Source organism: Amphiura filiformis, chromosome 17 (genome assembly GCF_039555335.1).
Source record: "Amphiura filiformis chromosome 17, Afil_fr2py, whole genome shotgun sequence".
Taxonomy (NCBI): domain Eukaryota; kingdom Metazoa; phylum Echinodermata; class Ophiuroidea; order Amphilepidida; family Amphiuridae; genus Amphiura; species Amphiura filiformis.
Window position 1 is genome coordinate 25,282,584 of NC_092644.1, and position 23,124 is coordinate 25,305,707.

The 23,124-nt window shown below is 36.8% G+C and overlaps 1 protein-coding gene across 1 annotated transcript in view; it reads left to right on the forward strand.

Annotated features, from left to right (window-relative positions):
• LOC140137530 (uncharacterized) overlaps nucleotides 1-17,641 on the forward strand; it is a 51,734-nt gene extending 34,093 nt beyond the window's left edge. Inside the window, exon 2 of the mRNA XM_072159245.1 lies at nucleotides 13,803-17,641. Coding sequence (XP_072015346.1) covers nucleotides 13,847-16,501 — 2,655 coding nt within the window. The 5' untranslated portion in view covers nucleotides 13,803-13,846 and the 3' untranslated portion in view covers nucleotides 16,502-17,641. The remainder of the gene's footprint in view (nucleotides 1-13,802) is intronic.
• Nucleotides 17,642-23,124: the final 5,483 nt, after the last annotated feature.

Here is a 23,124-nt window from a genome sequence, read left to right on the forward strand (position 1 = left end):
ATGCCTTCAAGTGCCATATACTTTGTGTGGTGATTGTTTCGATCGTGGTTCATAACTCAAGCGCGTGATCCCGTTGACATAGTAACATTACGTAACTTCGATACTGAATTGTCATCAAGTTTCACAAGAATAGTCTCATTCCTAGATTTCTTACATGCTACACCAGGTTTAACCCCGGGGTTTAACCTAGGTGTTTTAAGCAATATGAGTCATCTGTTACATGTTTACATTTTAGCTTTGCCAATGATGTTACTGTGTTTTATGGAGGTTTAGATTTGGAGCATGTGTATTTTTGCAGAGACCTCTCAGATATTTGTGAGGATAGTTTCAGTGTTGCCAAAACTTTTCAGCATGCAAGGCGCGGCGCATTGACTAGCCAGGCCCCGGTAAAGGATTCTCAAGTAGCCCAATTTTAACCTTCCAAAAAAGCGCCTAATACCGGATATTTGGGCGGATTTACCCAATTTAGAATGCAAAACACCCAATTGGGCGGAAAAGCACTTGACTTTAAAACATCCGGTACTTACTGGGAAGTTACCGACCAATCAATAAATGGTCACAAAACCCATTGTAATTGCAATTTGGAGCTTAAAAAACTCAAAACCTTTATAAATCACCAAAAATAGGCTAAATTGAAAGAAAAATACATCAAATTGCTGCCGCGGCCTGAGACTGATAAAAGTAGCCCAATTTTAGGCAAGTAGCAGCATGCTTTTTTGAGTAGCGGCAAAGAAGTGTCAAGAAGATACCTTGGAATGAACAACAGGTGGCAGCTCTTAAGCGGCATTTGAATAAATATATTGCCCCAGGCGTTCTCCCGGGTAAGGATGAGATATTAAAGTGTAAAGAGGGGGAGCCAACACTAAAATGTAGGACCTGGCAAAACATCAAGGACTATATCAGACACCAGATCGTCAAGTCAAGGAAGCCTAAGGTTCAATAAGCAGTGAGGTCAAGTGGACATAGACCATTCTGCCTTCAAGCTCTGGAGAGTTTATAAGTTAGGTCAATTGGCAAGCCAATTTGACCTATTGTCATCAAGTTTCACAAGAATAGTCTCATTCCTAGATTTCTTACATGCTACACCAGGTTTAACCCGGGGTTTAACCTCTAGGTGTTTTAAGCAATATGAGTCATCTGTTACATGTTTACATTTTAGCTTTGCCAATGATGTTACTGTGTTTTATGGAGGTTTAGATTTGGAGCATGTGTATTTTTGCAGAGACCTCTCAGATATTTGTGAGGATAGTTTCAGTGTTGCCAAAACCTTTCAGCATGCAAGGCGCGGCGCATTGACTAGCCAGGCCCCGGTAAAGGATTCTCAAGTAGCCCAATTTTTAACCTTCCAAAAAAAAGCGCCCAATACCGGATATTTGGGCGGATTTACCCGAATTTAGAATGCAAAACACCCAATTGGGCGGAAAAGCACTTGACTTTAAAACATCCGGTACTTACTGGGAAGTTACCGACCAATCAATAAATGGTCACAAAACCCATTGTAATTGCAATTTGGAGCTTAAAAAACTCAAAACCTTTATAAATCACCAAAAATAGGCTAAATTGAAAGAAAAATACATCAAATTGCTGCTGCGGCCTGAGACTGATAAAAGTAGCCCAATTTTAGGCAAGTAGCAGCATGCTTTTTTGAGTAGCGGCAAGTGATCGCCAAGTAGCCCAATTGTGCGACTAAGGCGCGGCGTTGGCATCACTGGATAGTTTTACATAGTAGTTATTTGTAGTAAAATTCTAAAGCTCTTAAATGCATAAACCACTAAAACCTATTGTCAACAGTAGAGTGTTTGTTTATGAATTAGTTTAAGTGCTTGATGCTTTTGTGTTGGAAGGATAAAGTAATCAGGGTTGCCAAACCCATGGCTTGGTAGCCCAAATGGGTAACTTTTGTAGATTTTCCCTGAGACTTGCAACAATTTCCTGTCCCACTGAAACAGATGGTTAAGAAAAAAAATGGGTGGCTTTTCAGTAATGCAGGTGCAAGTCTGGTAACAGCATTTGGATGTCTTGAAGGCCTTCATTTATTCCACTAATTAACAGACACAGATAAATTTGGGGTGAACTTAGTAATTGGAATCCTTGAGAGCATTCACATGGCAGATTTCCCCCCAAGTTTTTGTCTGAGAACCGCATTGCTCAAGCAAAAAATCCTCCGTGTGGACATGCCTAAATATTTATTACTGCTAATTTTGTGAGAATTTTACATCCAAACTAAGTGCTATTCAATTTTTATGGGCCCGTTTATTTTACATGTAAAGTCTATGGGGTAGTGATTAGAAATGGACAGCAATAGCATACCTGCCAAGTGTCACATATTTCGCGGGACAGTCCCATATTTCAACTCCAAAGACCTCGAAAAAACGGGACGTCCCGTATTTCAGATATGCCAAAATAGTTTCCCGTATTTTGTACATCATGTAAAATTATCAATTTTTGTACAAAATTTGTCAATTTTGCCTATAGTTGGCATCAAAAGAAAATATTCATTTTCACACCGATTTTTCAAAATGTTTGGCTACAAGCCAAACCTCCAGAAAAGAAAGAAAAAAACCACTGACCCGACCCTACTTGAAAGGTGTGCCCAGATATTTTTTTTGTTGCCTTAGCAATATTTAATTAACAAATAAGCACATACCGACAAACCTTTATAATTTCACAGCAAACTTCATTTAGCAAATTAGGCTTTCCGTCCAACGACATTCGCTCGTCTGAGATACATTCGCTTGTGATATTTGCTATGACTTAAGGAGCATTCAGAGTTCCAGTGATTTCATCGGGCGACATCATCGTGCGATGCTAGTATTTTACGCATACATTAAATCACACACGGCATTCGCGGGATGGGAGCATTTGTGAGAGGTAAGCATTGAGCGACATCTGCCGATTAAATCGCTGGAACTCTGAATGCTCCTTTATTCTCTCAAATGGAGAGAAAATGTTGATTATGATGCTTGAATATTGGTTGAATTGTTAGCATTATATAGTTAAAACAATTTAACCAATACTCAATCATTGTAAGTATCGTTCGCTCTCCATTTAAGCGAAAAAGTTGGAGCGAATATCGTGCGCTAATGTCTTTGGACGCAAAGCCTTACAAGGATAATTTGTAAAATGAAATTGCAAGAGAAATTATGAAGTGGTTGTACAGTATAGAATCATGAAATTGCTTAATTGCGTCTGCCTGATGGAAGCTAGGTTCAGTAAGCAAACTAAGCAACTAATTACTGTAGATTAGAGTAAACGTTTTGTGCAAAAGGCCATTCACTGAACACTTCACTTTGAGTGTCCCGATTTTTGAGTTTCAAATGTTGGCATCTATGCAATAGTGAAAAACCCTCATTTTGGGCCATTTTATTCACTAAAATGACCATAAAAAAGAATAGCACTTAGTTCAGATGTAAATTCACACATTCAAGTGCTGTTCTCCTAACAAAACGGAGCTTATCCAATGCTACATAATGAAGTCAGTGAGTTAATTGTTAGAAGTTAATGTTAATGTCAGAAGTTAGTGTTAAGCATTGATTGTAATTGATTTAGGTAATGTTATTACATTGTACCTTTGAAGATACTAGTATTCATTAAGTGAATTGTAATTGATTTAGATACCCGGTGGGTTCAGTCTTCACTGAAGATGTGTACGCATGATGGTTCCAATTAGGGGTACTTTTCAAGAAATGTCTGCGGAATTTTTGAGGACAAAATTGTTCGCGATTGTCCAAATTAGGGGTGTTTTTGAGCAAATTTGTCCTTGAAATGAAAAATAGGGTGTATTTCTAGGACTTTCATCCGCGTTTTACCGCTACAGTTTTTATTTTTTGTATTTTTTCTGTCCTTTTTTTAGTAGTTGCACACAAAAATTGATAGGGTATTTTTTCTGATAAAAATTGTCCTCATTTTCCCGTGAAATATGGGGGAAAATTCAAAAGCGTCCTTGAAATGGTAAAAATAGGGGTATTTATTTCTGGAAAAATGTCCTTGATTCCTCGTGATAAGGGGGGGTGAAATGAAAATGTGTCCTCAAAATGATAAAAATAGGGGAGGTATTTGGGGGCAAATTTTCCTTGATTTCGTGTGAAATAGGGGGTAAAATTGCTGCAAATGTCCTCAATTCCCCGTGAAATAGGGGTCATTTTCAAATCCTGGAACGGTCATACGTCCTACCTTTAAATACAAACTGAACCCACCGGGTTTAGATAGTAATGTTATTACCTTTGAAGATATTCATTAAATGAATTGTAATTAATTTAGATAATGTTATGACCTCTTAAGGGATCTGAAATGAGCGTTTTAACAGTATTTTTTGTGGGACATGAGAGCACATCAGACATATCGAACTGCATTCTGAATACGAAGACTGTCTTATCTGATATCAAATAATTTTCATTTTTTGAAATTCACGGTATAATACAAATGTTATGACAGATTATTAAAATTTGGTATTTTTCACATTTTTGATATATAACAGTCCTCGAAGTAAATTTTATAAATCTAATGATATATTCTTAAAGTGTATGTAGCTGGCAGGAAAAGCCGACGATCAATTGAAAATTTTGACCTTTCACATTGAAGATATGGATTTTTTCCCCAAAAAGACCTATTTTTTTTTGTGTGTTTTGGGGAAAAAAATCCATATCTTCAATATGAAAGGTCAAAATTTTCAATTGATTGTCGGCTTTTCATCCCACCTACATACACTTTAAGTATAAATCATCAGATTTATAAAGTTTATTTTGAGTACTGTTATATATCAAAAATATCAATTTTTAATCATTTGCCATAAAATGTGTATTACATTGCGAATTTCAAGGAAGGACATTCTTCGTATTCAGAATGCAATTCAATATGTCTGATGTGCTCTAATGTCCCACAATAAATACTGTCCAAACGTTCATACCCCATCCCTTAAGGAAGCAAAAAATCTTCAACCTTTCTCAATATATTGTCTCTCTGTAATGTCCATTTAGCAGAATATTGAGCAGAAAACTTACCCACAAACAGAAAGAAATCACTTAAAGACCCATTCAGTGATGCCAGCACAAGTGTAGACAAATTAATATTGTTTATAAATTGCTTAAAAGTGAAGGATAAGTCATTCAAATTGTCGTTTGGTATTTTTGAAATGACAAATTTGCCAAAAAACAAAGAAAACAGCAATTTTCCTAAAGACTGTAGGAAAAGACTGAAATTACTAAACAATGTAAATTTTACATTGAAGGAAAAAAAAACCTACCTCATCAGTTCATGAACACTCATCCATGTATAAAATATACCGTGTTCCCGTCCTCTATTAATATGCCTATGATATTCTAACTTTTCCCCTGGTTAATTATACCCCTCCCCTTACCCTATCACCCAAATGTTAGGGTTCCTAGATTTTGAACACAAACTATTTCCAATATTTGCCATTCAGTGGGACAATTCACCCTATACCTGTATGTAGGACCGGCGGGAGTACCGGGGTATATATTAGTGTAGACCTTCCAAAGATAGGCATTATGGGATATGATGTTACTAATCTAGACTCATTATATTCTATTTTGGAGAATATTGTGCTATAACTGATGAAATAGATTATGTTAAGGTGATGCTGACTGAATCATTTTATACTGATTGCTTTTCCAAATTGATATACAGCCACCCAGAAAATTAATTCACATTCATGACACAGCATATTGTCAGTCATCCAATCTAATTAGCATCTCTCACAAATTTTGAGATGTCTGCCCAAGGGTCAAACAAAAGTGTTTATTGGCTGGAAGTGGTGCTTTAGCAGCAGTTGGAAGGTTGTTGAATGCTAGAGCCCCCCTATAACTAAATTTTCTACTGTCCGATGTGTTGCGACAGAGAGTTAGGACCAAATTTCCCTGAGAACCAGCTCTTGTCCTGTAGCTATGAATGTCAGAAACAGTATAAAATATATTGCACAGATTTGTGGGTAGACTGCCAGTAGATTTAGTGGTGTGATCTCTTTAGATCATGTAGACATTCAAGACTTGTATAATTTGGAGAGTTGGTGTTAAGCATTGATTGTAATTGATTTAGATAGTAATGTTATTACATTGTACCTTTGAAGATACTAGTATTCATTAAGTGAATTGTAATTGATTTAGATAGTAATGTTATTACCTTTGAAGAAATTCATTAAATGTTACAATTGTTATAGATTTGAACATTTATAGTGTCCTGTGCTTGTGAGTATAGTGTTGTGTATGAAACTAATATGAGGTCGTTGGCAAGTTATTTGGCGAATGAAATCCTGGGATGAAATCACACCTCAATTGCCAGCCTACGGATCTCGAAGTTATCCCAGGGAATGACTTGCTAACACACAAAAAGAAATAGGTAAAACACTGAATATATCTTCACTATAATATTTAATTCCGCATCACAAATAAGTGTCACAACATAAAATGACTACCAGTAGGCAGTATACAATGCAATGTTTAGAGAATAAAGGTATTGTTTTTAGCCGCTGTCGTGCATCTATCGTCTCATATAACATGTGACATCGTTATTTTTGGCGTAAAGCAATTCGCCTATGAGACGATAGATGCACGATAGCAGCTAAAAACAATACCTTTATTCTCATTCTTACACACTTCAATTCAAATAATATATTAATAATTGAAGTATACCAAATATTAATCAAATTAAATCCCACATTATACAAGGAATTACCTAGGGCTTAAAATTGATCAGTCCGGTTGTTTCTATGCACCTCCGCTTGGTTCAAATAGCGTGTACAAGTATTGTGTTGACACATACGCGCCAAAGTGTGTTATATCGTGTCATATCACACGGCTACGAACCAATAAGATTGCAGGAACTTTCTAAGTGTTATTTCCCATCAAGAGCTGGGCGTCAACTACCAAAAGATGTAGTACCAGGCGGCTTGACGTGAGAAAAGATCGCAAAGTGATATTTGAATAATTAATATATCAAAAGAAAATAGCGCCAGCCCATAACATAGATGCATGCCTGACATTAATTCTTATTTGGCAATATAATTTCTAAAATAGCAATCTGTATCTCCAATTGCAGCATGAAATAAGTGTCTGTGATAGCCACACCTTTGTGCCCAATGAACATTATCCCCATTTCGCAGTACTTCCCCAATTGACTGGTAAGAATCCTTGTGTGTATCCCCAATTGCAGCATGAAATAAGTGTCTGTGAGAGCGACACTCTGCCACATCCCCATGTAAACAAAAGAGAAATATGAAGATATCACCATTTTGCGGTACTTCCCCAATTGACTGGTAAGAGTCCTTGTGTGTATCCCCAATTTCAGCATGAAAGAAGTGTCTGTGAGAGCGACACTCTGCCACACCTTAATGCCCAATGAATATAATTATTCCCATTTTGCGGTACTTCCCCAATTGACTGGTAAGAACCCTTGTGTGTATCCCCAATTGCTGCATGAAATAAGTGTCTGTGAGAGCGACACTCTGCCACACCTTAATGCCCAATGAATATATTCCCATTTCGCGGTACTTCCCCAATTGACTGGTAAGAACCCTTGTGTGTATCCCCAATTGCAGCATGAAATAAGTGTCTGTGAGAGCGACACTCTGCCACATCTAAATACCCAATGAATATATTCACATTTTGCGGTACTTCCCCAATTGACTGGTAAGAACCCTTGTGTGTATCCCCAATTGCAGCATGAAATAAGTGTCTGTGAGAGCGACACTCTGCCACATCTAAATACCCAATGAATATATTCACATTTTGCGGTACTTCCCCAATTGACTGGTAAGAACCCTTGTGTGTATCCCCAATTGCAGCATGAAATAAGTGTCTGTGCAAGCGACACTCTGCCACACCTTTGTGTCCAATTAGATTCCCCAATTGACTGGTAAGAATCCTTGTGTGTATCCCCAATTTCAGCATGAAATAAGTGTCTGATTGTTATATTCTGCCACATCCCTATGTAAACAAAAGAGAAATATGAAGATATCCTTATTTCGCGGTTCTTCCCCAATTGACTAGTAAGAATCCTTGTAGGCCTATGTATCCCCAATTTCAGCATGAAATAAGTGTCTGTAATTGGTCGTATGTCATGAACTGGGTATAAAAATATTACACACTGAAAAATGACATAAACGTCACCAATATGTACTGAAGTAAGCATAACTTTTATTCCTTACATTTAAAGTGCACACACATATATACAAGGTGTCCCATAAAAAGGTTACATGTAGAAAATGAACCGCATTTTGTGATGGTACAAAAAAACAATGTCATTTTTTTAGATATTATTTATTCAGCCTTGTAGCCGTTTACTAAGTTTCAATTCCGTATCTTAAAAGCAACTTAACTTATGAGCGTAAGATGACAGGGGTGTCAAGAGTGGCTAACCATCAAAATATCGCACAACGAAAGTTGAACACAAGCACGCCTTTTTGAGATTTTTTCTATATTACTTTTCATGTTTCTCTTTTTTTTTTCATTGTTGAACTTATTGCACAAAAGAAACATTAAATATTGTACACTGAAATAAATCAGTTTTAGAATTTCTTGACTCTTGGTGGCAAGAAATAAAGGAGGATGCAGGCGGCGTAGGAAGCGCAACACGTGACGTACGAGGCTGGCGAACAGTGTTGTAGTCGAGTCCTCGTCATCCGAGTCCGAGTCCGAGTCCGAGTCCTTGGTGTCCAAGTCCGAGTCCGAGTCCTTGCCAATTTCTGATGTCCGAGTCCGAGTCCTCAATGTTCGAGTCCGAGTCCGAGTCCGAGTCCTTATGTATCAAATTCAAGCCCCGGGGTTTTGACCAATACTTTTATCAATGTAGGCCTATACTTAACATGCTTAACCAGAATTTTAGTTCTATATTGTTTTCTTGTAAATACACAATTTGCTAGTCCCACCTTGCATGCCTAGTATTGTTCTGGGGCTGTGCAATAATTATGCGGAGCCCTCGGGGAGGTGTGAAACTGTAAGAGATATGCTTATCCCCTGTCGGCCTGCCAAAAATCGCTTGCACCCCTCCCGGCCTGCCCAAAATATTTGCACCCCCTTGCACATGCCATTTTTTTGGGATCCCAATTTACAAACCATAAATGGTTTAGATATAATGTTGCTAACGCAGCGAGCAGGCAAATTTTCATAATATGTAAGCGCTTCCGTTGTTTTCTAAGCATTTTGAGAGCGTTTTATTTGAAAGGTGACCCATATGTGCCACAATTGCTTGTTCCCCCTCTCGGCTTATAAAAATTGCTTCCACCCCCTTTCGATCAGCCAAAAAGTTCTTGCCCACAATTTTACCTTCCCCAATGCTCATAATTTTTGCTAAGTCCCTTAGGTAGCAAAGGGCCTACCTTGCAAACAGAGTATAATCACAGACTCCCCACCCAAACTTATTAGGCTTGTGTTTTAAAGAGGCAAAAGTTGCAATGACAATCAAAATATGACGTCACTACCAAACTTCAGGTGCCAAACGAAACGGTGTTGGATCTGGCTGTAGGCCTATATGAAGTATTATTCCTCAGAGTGTCACTCACATGTAAAGATGGTACGGGTAGGCTATGTAAAGCGGCGGTCAAGGGTCCCTTTTTCATGCTCTCTGGCAGTTCCTTGAGACCCACATTTGCATCATGCTCCAGTTCATTGAGCCTAACACTCTGAAAATTGTAGCTCTTTAGCTCAAATTTGGAAACATTTTGAATTTGTTAGCTTTAAAGCCTATAATATGGCCCAATTTTAGTTCACAGACCTCCACAAAAATGTCCATATTTTGCCCCCAAATCAGTTCTTAGTTCCCAAAGTTCGGCGCCGCACACCCCTACCAAAATTTAACTTGAGTTCCCCAGGGTATTATTAGCTATTATTATTCATGTACATTCTACCATCTAACCAAGCAGTCAAAACAAACGATTATGATTAAAATCCATTTAACCAATTAAAGATATAACTGAAACAGTTTTTTTTGTACTTTTATTTACAAACTGAATTTATTTGCATGCAAAATTACTTAAATTAATCATGTGATTTGATTATTGATCAAGCATAAGAAGAAGTTTACAATGAACGAAAATAAATGACCTAAAATGCTCTATTTTGCGACTCGAGGAGGACTCGAGCCGAGTCCCCGAGTCCTTGGGGTCCGAGTCCGAGTCCGAGTCCAAGTCCTTAGCTTCCGAGTCCAAGTCCGAGTCCGAGTCCTTGAAAAAAGGACTCGAGTCCGGACTCGAGTCCGAGTCCGAGTCCCGAGTCCTCCAACACTGCTGGCGAAGATACAGGGCTGACAGCCCCATTCAAAATACACGGTTAGCAATTACAAATGGAAAATTAACATACTTGCAGTGCGGTACACTGTCGTACCCCGGCGGTTTTAGAGTAAGATAATTTTGCTTTGACACCACATAACAAATTTAGAATTGTTTGTGAAGATTTCATGATTATGTGTTAATCCAATGGTGACCTCAAAATTGGCGATATCGCTTCCTACGCCGCCTGGGAGGATGGTCATTAGAGAAGAACACGTTTTTTGGTGAAAGTAGTTCTGCACGCTGTACTTTCCATCAACATAGTAAAATGAATAACAATCTTTTGCATTTAGGCCTTGCTTGGATTTTGTTGACTTGAAATCGCTGCTGTTTGGTTTTACATTTCTGACTGAACTAGCACTATGAAATAGAACTGAACAAATTTTATTCTGTGTTTATCAGAATAAAATACTGCATATGCCATGCTATGGTTGGGCCTACTCGAGTGCCCCGCCAAATACATGGTGACTGTGACGGTGGTATAATGAACCTCGTGGTGCATTATGTCAAGTAAAGAGCTTAGTCAGGAATGCGGGCTAAATACGTAGGTTGTGAACTTGACATTCATGAGGAGTACTAGTAGAGGGTACATAGATTATGTCATGAAAAGGATATTTATATTTGTTAACATTAACTAAGATTATTTTCAAAAATCTACATGTAACCTTTTTTTGGGACACCCGGTATTTTTGGAAAGCTTATTACAAGGATGTTAGATATGGCAAAAAGAGATCCAATATTCAGGGCGGGTAAAATTCCTATAGGGTGTAACATAAAAAAAATACATATTTTGAAATTTTGATATACCTGGGTCATCTTTTTCTCCCAAAATGTACAAGTCAAAACAGATGTGGATTTTAAAAAATATGACAATGGCCCACAAACACATAATAAAGGGGACGACTGGTGGTGTTCTGTGTTGAACATACAGGGTGGTCAAATTCGCCTATATTTTTTTATGCAAAAAAATTAATTTGAAGATCAATTAACTTCTTTATTTAAGTAGCAGTCCTATATTTCATCACTGAAAATGTAAATTAGAAAGAAAAATACATAGGTTGTGGGTTTTTGCCCATAGTTATACTCAATTTATTAAGTACCGTTTTTCGTCAAATAAACGCCCCCGGGGTTGTTACATTTTCCCAAGGGGGGGGGGGCGTTTATTCAAGGTCAATTTTAGAATGATAATTCCCATTAAAATCATTAGGTAAACTAAACTAAAACACTGACTTCTGGCTCACTTCCGGGTTTCTGATCCAGATTTTCGCCAATTATTGACGCTATTATCGACCATGTGCGCAACTTGGTAAGCTTACTACACAAGATAGCATGGAAATATCGGCATTTTTGAAACATCTTGGTTGAAAAAAAGTGGTGGGGGCGTTTATTTGAGGGGGGGGGGCGACTATTTGACTAAATACGGTATACAGGGTGATCAACATATTATACTGGGTGATCTGTGTATGTTTGACTCGTTAGTACGAAATTCATCAAAATTAAACAGGTTTAATGTAGTAAGTGTAGTCATGGAATACAAACTTCATTTTCTTCTATGTAATTAAATGGCCCTTTGTACATTACATATATTATTTGTCATCTCTATGCAAAATGGTACTATACAGGGTGACTTTAAATATGGTATATTATTAGGCGGATATTGAGCACATATTGTCTTCATGGTCTTGAACCCAAGTACAAATTTATTGTTTTCATGTATCATATCTATTCCAACATAAAGAACACAACCTGTTGGAATAACCACATTTGAATCATGCTTAGCTTGTTTGTATACATCCTTTCCTTCAATTCCCTACACTTGTAGTTCAAATGCAACACTAATGCAATACTAGTCCAAATGGGCTGGAAATGGTTTTATTTTTAGAGCAGACCTCTAGCAATAAATTGATACCAAATACTTTGAACACAGTCAAGTACTTTAAGAATAAACTTGAATGAAACTTGACAAAAAAATGGCTCCCCCATTTTAGCGTACCCAGTTCATGGCATACAACCAATTGCAACATTTTGCCACACCCCCATGTAATCAAAAGAGAATTGGAGATATTGCACGAGAATAATTTTTCCAGATCTGAAAGAACCCCAGGACTGGGAGGATTAAAACATACAATGTACTTTCAGGTTCCTTATTATTTCATTTAATTTTAGTTATCAATACTTTTCCTAAAGTAGCTAAAATTGGCTGTAAACATTTATATACACACCCTTCCAGAACTTGAGAGGGGTTGTTCACATTTTATATTGAACGCACTCCGTTTTCCCCTCTTTCATGTTAAAAACTCATTGGGGGTGTGTATTGGTGTGTGTCCACAGTTCCAATGTCCCCAGTTAATATGTTAAATACCCATACACACTTCCAGAACTTTACAGTTAAAATGGGGATATGCTATATCCCCATATTTCATGTTAAAAATCTCATTGAGTGTGTATTGGTGTGTGTCCACAGTTCCAATGTAAAAAATCACTAGGACAAGGAATTTGAAATTTGTAATTCCCACTACAGATTGTTGATAAGTAGGGTATACCTACACATAAGCAATAAAAATTTCAAGCATAATGTCATGCAATAGGTTGTCCCCAATTTCCTACATCTCTACCCATGTCCCCATTTTCAGGGTTATGTGGGTAGGTGTGCCTGTGTACGTGTTTAATTTAGTGTTTAAAATTTTTAATTTGGTGTAGACCACCTATACCTTAACTGTGGTATTCTAATTAATACTTAGCAGTGTTTAAAAAGGATTACAAAGTAAACATATTGAAGTGTTTTTAAGTAAGTGTTTAAACCTAAACATTGTTTTCTTAATTCTTCCATGGTTCAGGTATGCACTGGTGATTATCATTCAGACATTCACACAGAAGAGGTGAGATTGATGCGCCGATGACCAATGGGTCAAACCTCTTGTTGATCAACCAATCGGCATCTTCTACAGCGTGATTGTTTATCACTTTTGTTCATGCTTGTATATGTGGCCATCCACCACAAACCAGCCATAAAGTCAGCAAATTGTATTCTGAGTTACAGTGTAAATTGTGCATGAAGGTTGTATTCATAGGTACATCAAGTTGGTGCTATGTGTATCTCATTTTGCTAGTGCCAGTCAACCAATAATCCTATTGTTGGAAGAGGATAATAAGCTTCTACCTATAGAATTCTTAAATAACTCTAGTCTTTGTTTGCTTTGGCTAAATCCTATACAAAGCATTGTATTTTGTCTAGGTATATATAACCAACAATTAACAATGAGAGGAAATCCTGGACCTCGTTGACTTGGGGATGATTTGAAGTCAAATGATATATCATTTTAAAGCTTATGATATAAGCTTAACACGAAATAAAACAAAATTGATGGGGGACCGTTTTGTGGTGGATGGTCACATATGTTCAGCGCACAGTTCGTACCATGGAAGGATTTAAAATTTACTTATACCACTCATAAAAAATATTAACAATGTCTTACATCCATTATACATACTAAACAAATTCTTGTCCTATTTCCATTCACAGATGCAGATGAAGAAGTCAGTTGTAAAAGATATCCAAACATAACCATGGAAGTACCAAAAATCCTACTGCTGATTTTGCTGGTTCTGACTTTCTCCAAAACATCATGGAGTAACATATTCAATGAGGGACAACTCAATGTCGTAAACTCCTCAGACTCATGTGCAATAGACAACCCGGATCTCAAGAACACTAAGAACCAAGTGGTAGTCATCTCAGGAAACACAAGTTACGAATGTACTGTGACTGTCCAAGCACCCCTTGGCACAGCCATATTAATGACGGTACTGTCTGCTAAGATAGTAGACTTGGACTACTTATACGTGGATACAATTGAAACATTTGATAAACGATTCTTCCAGCTTCAAGGTGACTTTCAACATTGCCAACTTGTATTTCATGAAGACATGATAACTGTTCACATCCGATCTGATGCTACCATTCATCTTGAAGTTGAAGACCTGAATGACAATGAATTTTTGCCTGTTGCTTCTGGTATGCAACCGGAAGAACTGTGTGGGACGACCCGCGAATACAACAATATATTTAAATGCGGTGCGATAATGACCAGAAAACGTGGTGTTCCCGGTGTTCATGTGGAAGCCATTTGCCAATTGCCATGTCCGTTAAATTGCCACTGTGTTCTATACGATGGTCATGTACAATACACCTGTGCCAATGGAACCCTAGGTGGATACTTTATCGCTTATCCACCTGACCGTGACCTTAAATTCTTAGACTTATCGAACAACAATGTATCCGAGTTTAATCTTGGCGCATTTGACAAGTTCCACTTTATCAACGCTCTGAAATCAAACAATGGTATTTTAACGAGCCTCCAAAATGGTATATTCAGAAGTATGCAATACCTGGTTGATCTTGATTTGGCTTATAATGCAATCCATACCATTGCACCTTGTGTATTCCAAGATTTAGAACACCTTCAGACACTTCAATTACAGTACAATAACTTGGTACACTTAAGTGAGTCAACCTTTCATGGCTTATTTCGACTCAGAAATATTATCCTGTCAAACAATCGCTTGAAGACATTACCAAAGAGTATATTCAGAGATCAAAGATATGTGGCTTTTTTACATCTTGCCAATAACAACCTGCAAACTATTGCACCGAATGTGTTTTCAAATTTGACTTCTTTGCTATGGTTGTATCTGAACTACAACTCCTTGACATCATTGCAGCCAGATGCATTTCATGGACTGGCCAATCTAAGAGAGTTACACATGCATAATAACAGTTTATCCACCATAAAATCCAGCACGTTTGAAGGAGTACAGAGCTTACATTTGCTGACTTTAGACGCTAATAAGTTGACTAAAATTAGTCACAAATTGTGGTTCAATTTGCCGAGCTTGCAGCGGGTTAATCTATCCGACAACTCACTCCACGATCTGCGAGGATATCACTTCGGAAACCTATCTGCATTGGTATCGTTAGATTTGCAGTTGAATAAATTAACAAAACTAGAGTCAAAATCATTTCGGAATTTAGAAAATACCACCACAGTGTATGTGGATGACTTGTCTGCTTGTTGCTACACAATGGATGCAAATTGCATCCCTAGAAACTCTGGCCATGCATTCTTGACTTGTCACCGCTTACTTCCATATCATGTCCTCAAATTCTTCATGTGGCTTCTTGGAATTTGCGCCCTCTTGTGTAATGTCCTGGTCATTGTTCGACAATGTCGTCAGAAGAAGAAAAGCAAGATCCAGATGGTGCAGAGGTTGATTATCCTGAATCTGGCAGTCTCGGATCTTCTCATGGGATTATACATGATCATCATCACATCGGCTGATGTTCATTTTGGGAGCTTCTTCCCACTCCACTCTGAGCAATGGCTACAGAGTGCAGCTTGCAAAGTTGCCAGTGTGTTGGCCATAACATCCAGCGAGGCATCAATATTCTTTGTAACTCTCATCAGCATTGAACGAGCTCTTGTGGTCTTGTTCCCATTTCAGCAGTATAAAATAGGTCAAAGAACTTTTGCTGCAATCATCTTAACAATGTGGATTGTTGCAATAATATTTGGTATCGTTCCTACGATACTATCCAATGAAAAGTTCTACCAAGTATCCCAAGTTTGCATAGGACTGCCTCTTGTCAGACAAGATGTCTACATAGAACAGAATGTGACATATAAAACAGACTGGGAGCAAAGTTTCAAAGGGAGAGAAGGGAATGAAGAACTTCGAAGCATCGCAACGATTTCCGGAAGCACCTCATGGATGCATTTCTCCATTGTTGTTTTCTTAGGACTTAACTTCATCTGTTGTGTCATCATATTTCTCTCATATTTCATGATCTTTTTAACTGTGAAAAAGACGGCAAATCACATTGGCCGATTCAAAGAGACTCATAATGAGGAAGTCGAGATGGCGACAAGGATGGCGGCAGTGGTTCTTACAGACTTCTTCTGTTGGATGCCGATTATCATAATGGGTATATTAGTCCAAACACATCAAATCACCCTTTCTCCTACAGTAAATGCCTGGATAGTGACATTCTTATTACCCATCAACTCCGCGGTAAATCCATTTTTGTACACACTCGTAACGTACACCGATGTATATAAAACGGAGAGAGAGCCTATGACCAGAATGACACGTACCAGAATGTCAGAGAGTATACGGGATCCTGTAGCACAACGAGAACTGGTTTCCATGCTCCCACTATCATAGATATTTGTAATGAAGATGAACAGGTTCGTTGACAGACAAGTGTAAAACTGTCACTCTTTTGGTACAATTATCTCCAACTTCTTCAGGACAAAACTGTCACAACTTCTGCAAGTGGACTAAACAGGTGGGCTGCCCTTTGCCCAATGATATTAATATGTGAGCAGATTGTCCCTTAGCTATGTAAGAGATGGTGGTTTTGAAAAGAGCTTTTTACAGAAGGTGTAGTGTATCATAGCAAGAGACAGCTCAGTATGATACTCTGTACATGTACAGTACAAAAGTGGTGGCTAGAGATAAAACATTTTTCTTGTAATGGATTTGTAAACAAGTTTTAAACCTAAATACAGATATCACATGTTGAATTCCAAAACACAAACCATCAAAACGTGTTTAGAAATTGATTACAATTCTTGTTTTTGCAGTGCAGATAGGGGGGCAGTCTCAGATCTCCTAATAGCAAACCTGTTGAAACCCTCAATCTATAGATAAGTTGACTTCTGACATCAATGCCTGGCAGTATGCGCACGCATCATCACAATTTCCTTTGTTTTTTGCCAGGCAGTATGCGCACATATCATATCTTGTTATGGGCTTGTGTTTTTAAAACTCTCGCCATATCACAATGAGGCTATTGAACAGTGCAGTGGTTGCTTGGGGTTCACTCAAGCATATCGATATACCAGGCCCTTGCCTTTGTTGATAAACATTGAGGTCAACTCATCTAAAGCTTGATGATAGTAGTGAGAATAGTGTTTTATTTTGTGTGTCCATTTATTATAATAGTGTCATATTTATCATTGCAATGGTTGTGTTGAGAGGCATGTGAGATCTCTCATGCTTCTTACACAGGCATCCCCATCCTTTGGATGGAGATAGTTGTGTCTTTTGCTTTATGCATTTATTGGTGTTGTGCAATGTGTTGGAGGTGCACAGATGCGTTTATAGCGGTGCAACTGCTACACACTTTTTGTATATACCCAGTCATCTCCATCATTGGATGGAGATGGTGAACCGTTACTTGCTCACTTTAATAAATTCATATTTAGGTTTCCAATATTGGTCTGTGATTTTGTCTGTGTGTAATTTTGGTGTATCGACAATGCCGATGTGTACACTGACAGTCATTTCATTGATGGCCTATCACTCTTTTACATCTTTTATTTGATTTGCTTGCAGCTGGTCTGCTATTTTATGCATATGTTAATAATTATTAAGCTATATTCATATTTTGTAAACAGATTAAGTTTGGTTTTAATTATGTTAGCACATTGAGGAATCTGTGATTCACAATGCCCTATATAAATCTCTCCTATATAAATGCTGTTTTATTATTATTATTATAGCATGAATAGCCATTGTAAAAGCCATTGTAAAATCTCTTGTACTTGTAGTAAAAGGGGCAACTTTGGCAGGGGTATAATTTTGTTTTACCTTGCAAGAATCCACTTGATTTAAAGACTAAATTTAACGGTTGAATGATTGTCATTAAGGTTTAATCAGTCGTTTTTCTCTCTGATAATCCTATAATAATATATTATTTCAGGGAGAAGAATTTGTCCTTTATGTCGCCATCAGAGTGGGAAAGATATTGGTCAGAACAATGTCCCATCTGCCTATGTACTGGTGGTAAAAGGATAACTTTGCCAAGAATTTTGTTTCACCTTGCAAGAATCCACTTGGATTCTGGCAACAGCATTTTACAAGAATTCTCCCCTATTTACAATGTGTACAATGGTGTAGGCTCAAAATCTGTGAGAATCTCTTTATATTCACATAAATCAGTTTAGAAGAATCTCTGCGGAAATGGATTTTTGGATTCTCGCTTGAACGAAGATCAATTTAGAATAGATTTATATCGGGTTAACTTAAAAAAAAACACCTGTAAAAAGCTGCCAAATTATCCCTGCATGCCAAAGTTACCCCCTTTTACGATGTGTTCTTCTTGTATTCTGTACAAATGTATAATATCTATTTATTCACTAGGCGTGTTTCTATTGGGAGCGTTTACCGGTAAAAAGACGGTAAAGGGATTAATTTTGCTCAATAGAAACTGACCTTCCCCACTATTTACCGGTAAATAGCGGGGAGAGTTTACCGGTAACATTTTCCTTGTTGAGGAAGGAAAATAGCGGGGACGCTTACCGGCGAACTCCAATAGAAACTCACTCCATTCTGGTAGAATGCGCATACAGGGAAGAAAACTGAAGTTGAGTCGCGAAATTGACCTCTGCATCGTCAAGAGCCGTTATGTTTACCATTCCGTTCGCAAAAATTCTATAATAATACTTGACTCACTTGCTAATGAAAAATGGCAGAAAATATTCACAATGCATTATACATAATAGAAGCTAAGTATTTAACATAAGTTATGATTTATGACCCTAAATAGCCATGAAATCAACAACAACAACAGCGGATGAATCCAGCTATGGTATCAGAAATAAATAGAAATCAACTCGGATTCGCGGCGCCCGGAGTGCTTCAGAAGATAAGAAAGATTTCATGATTTTAATATTATGTTATTGATATTGTTCATTAAAACGAATATTAACTGAAATTAAACTGTGAAAGATCAAATTCTAAGACCTATTTTTTTGCGCGCAACAATACTGAATCTTCAGGTCGATCCCGAGGTCGATTAACTGAGGGGGAATTCCCAATGGCGTAACGTGATACAAGAACGAATGACAACACTTCATGTTAAAAAAAAACATATTCATCTTCAGTCTTCTTTTCTCGAGTTTGCTGCCTCATTTTTAGCCAAACAATAAAGAAAATACTACAATACGAATATCCACAATGCTATGCGATTGACCTGGGGATTGACCCCAGTGCACGACCTTTCGCCGGCAAACTTTCGAGGTGTATCAATCGACGTTGTTTACCGGTAAACAACATGCAATGGAAACTGACAGTTATCTGTCTTTCGCCGCTATTTGACGACAAACAGTTTTACCGGTAAAATGCAGGGGACTCAATAGAAACACGCTAACTCGCTTGTGTGTTCATTATTCATGTGCATGTCATATTTGTACATGGTTTGTACAAAAAGTTTGTTTACAAATTTAAATCTAAACTGAAGGAAACATCTAAAAAATTGAAAATCAAAATTAACCACCAATATTGGCAAGAAATATAATAGTAATTCCTACATAATGATGACATCATGAAAGGGAGAGTGCAGCAAATTGGTTAGGATAATAATCTGTCTAGGGTTCAATCCCCAGTAGTGGTGACTTGATTGGTATTGACTTAGAAAAAGTCTGAATTTAATTGGTAACATCTACAGATTAAATTCAGACTTCCAATCTCCCCATGGCTCATTTATTTGGGTAATTCAACAATGAGAGTACTTTATCTTTCAAGGAATGATAAGCTGCCAGCCCTATGTACATGAAATTAGAGTCAGTTTCAAAAGGGCTAAGGAGTAGGGTAATAACCCTGCCTATCCCAATCCATCCTTTTGGTTTGTTCGTGGCCCCTTACCGAACTTGAGGTGAACCAAAATAAAGAGAAAAGTCCAATAACAAAACATGATGATTTCAAATGAAGCATTTTATCTTCTTTAGGAGGTACCTATAATAATTTGAAAAGCCTATAATTTAAAGCATTCTTTTAATATATATTAGTACAATTTTAACAACCATTGATATAATTATAATATGGTAAAATAAAATGTTTATACAGTTCTCTCATCAAAACTTGCTTTTGATATACATGTACTACGTTCCTTTCAAGCACTGTGACTGTACAGATGCACTTAGTGTAGATTAGATGCTTTGAAGATATTGACCATATGGAAGTTTTACATAGCAAATTCCAATGAGGTAAAATGAACTAAGTAAGGACACTTGTCAAAAGATGCACTTTAAGTCTATGATGGATAATTACTTTGTAGCAGTGCATTTGTCAATATAATCTCAAACAAATATGAGTTTCGTGTATTAAAGGTCAGAGGTTCAGTATTCACAAGACTTAAAATCAGTATTTTCCATACAAAATCAATATTTTCACACTCTCATTTACAAAGATATTAATTAACAGTATTCTTTAGCCTTTTCAGTATTTTTTTTAGTATTCTTCAGAACAATTGGTACTGGAAAACAGTACTAGTTGGCAGCTTAGTTGAGGCTGTGCTTCTTGAAAAAAATATTCACAACACATGGTTTTGTGCGATTTTCTTGACTAATGTTCTGTGATAAGTTCATTTTATGTATCATGTAAATACTGTCAATTATCAATCAACAAGACGTTACTTCTTTCTTTCTGATAACAATTACAGGTTTCAATGTTTTATCTTTCATAAAGTCAAGTAATGAATAAACTATTAAGTTTCCTTGTCGGCTTAATGTGTCCTGTTTGGCGAATTTTGTGACTTTGAGTGTGTATTTTTTCAAAGAGGTCATCAGTAAATAACACTAGTTAAATAATTTTTCCCATAGATAAATAAAAATAACTTTGTCAAGATTTGTGGAAGTCAGCTTCATCAAATGTATTGCCCTGCTTCAAAATCATTTCAAATGTGCATCTTATTCAAGGGGCAATTTCCCCCTCTAAAATAATCAAAATAAAATAAGTAAAGTAGGTAATGGGTCTCGCATCCTGCACAAGAACAAAGAACAAGCTCCCATAAAGCTATCAGATATGTACTTCACATAATGAGCATAAGGCCAAAGGCAATGAAAGTGTTGACTTGTCAGTTATGTCTGTCTCATTCTTGTAAGCATTTTAGTAGTCAGTAGGGGTAGAGCATGTGCTAAATGGAAATTTTATAATCTCTCGTTCCTTTCCGGAGCAATTTTAGATGTGCTTGCAATAATAGTAATTTATTTACAAAGATTTCGATTTCACAATATGAGCAAAGTGAACCTATGATATGCTGCAGTAATTCATTTGTGTTATAACCCTCTACAAATAGCAAATAATGAATGATGCAAAATAATGATCTCCAAGAGGAAACTATTCAATTCATTGCCGATGGCCTAATTTAAGCATGAAACACGTATTTTGATGGAGGTGTTTATTTTAATAAAATCATATTAATTTATAATTGTCTTAAATGTTTGCCTTTCCCCAAATATTGATAAATTTGACAACATTAGTCAAAAAAGGGTGAAACTAAGTAAATAAAAAATAAATAAATAAATAAATAGGCCAAAATAAATAAATAAATAAATAAACAAAAAATAAATAAAATATATTTTTAATATTTCAACAACTACTTTAAATTTCACATTATAAATTAACACTGTTGTACAAAATACCTCTATTCCACACCCCCTTGAAATAGTCCAATAATCCAAGTATGAACATGAACATGACCTTCAACTAAGACATGTACAATGGCAACTGCACAATTATACTGCACTCTGCTAACAACCTTTGTACAGCTTCCGGGTTTTCTGTGTGTCATGAGAAAGGGGATTTCCCATGATATTCTATTATTGAGTCCTGGTAACGTGTGACATGATATACTTATTTTCACCCACTTCAATATTTCCGATTCCTTGAGAGCAATTTCATAAAACCTGTATTGAGTAAGCAGACTTGCAGAGAAGTTTTAACTGAAGCTATCAATTAAAGTGAGTATATTTCACCTGGGATATTTCATGTACAGGCCTCAGAATATATATATCAGGCAAAAAAAAATTTTTTGTTTGTCCATAGAGGCTTATGAAACAGTTGGGTCGATAGGTCGGATTTTTTTGATTTTTTTTTACAGATATTGCACTTGAAACTGACAATTTGAAGACTGGTAAATAAATCAAAACACACAGCACTTTACTGGTTTAACTCTTGAGATGGTTCTGCATCAGGCTTCCCGTTAGTGTAAAGGCCCAGACGCCAGTATTTTACAAATTTGGAGTTCACATGGCTAATCAAGTATTTTATGCGTCCATGTCACATGCATGTGGACGCAGACAAAACTTCAAATTTTATCATTAATTGATGATAAAAATAAGAAATTTTTATTCTTTTATATTTTTAAGATAATAAAAGCCCCAAAATTTTGACCCACCTGCTAAGAATTGAAGTAAATTCTGCAATATTTGTAAATGCAACATCAGGAAATCATGCACTTTTTGCATGCTTTCCGAACGATCGCTGTTTGATGGCCTGGGGAAGTCCCGATTGATTTGTTTACAAGCAAGCATGCACTGAACACGTGCCGCTAATGTTAATGTTAATGCGGTTAATGTTTATTTAATTATTTATCACAACCTGACAATATTCAATTTTTAATATTTTAAGTTTATTTTCTCATAAATAATCTAGGTTTCCTTTATTAGTATTATTGTTACGATGAATAAAAGCAATTTTAAAGACAAAAAAAATGATAACCCTTTTTTTTTTTTTTTGTGGCAGCGCGCTAGTTTAGCTTTGTAGCATCAACAACACGTTAATTTGAAAAAAAGAAATGCGGAAGTAATTTTACGAACGAAAATTTGTTCCAGATTGACACCGACTTTGCTATGTTTTTGCACCTGTTTTTGACCATGTTTCGGACCAAAACTGACACAGAAATGAGAAAAATTATCATAGCGAATGGAGATGGAATATCACCTCGAAAATGCACTTTTTTTTTTTTAACAATCAACATTTGATGAGGTGTAGACCGGGTA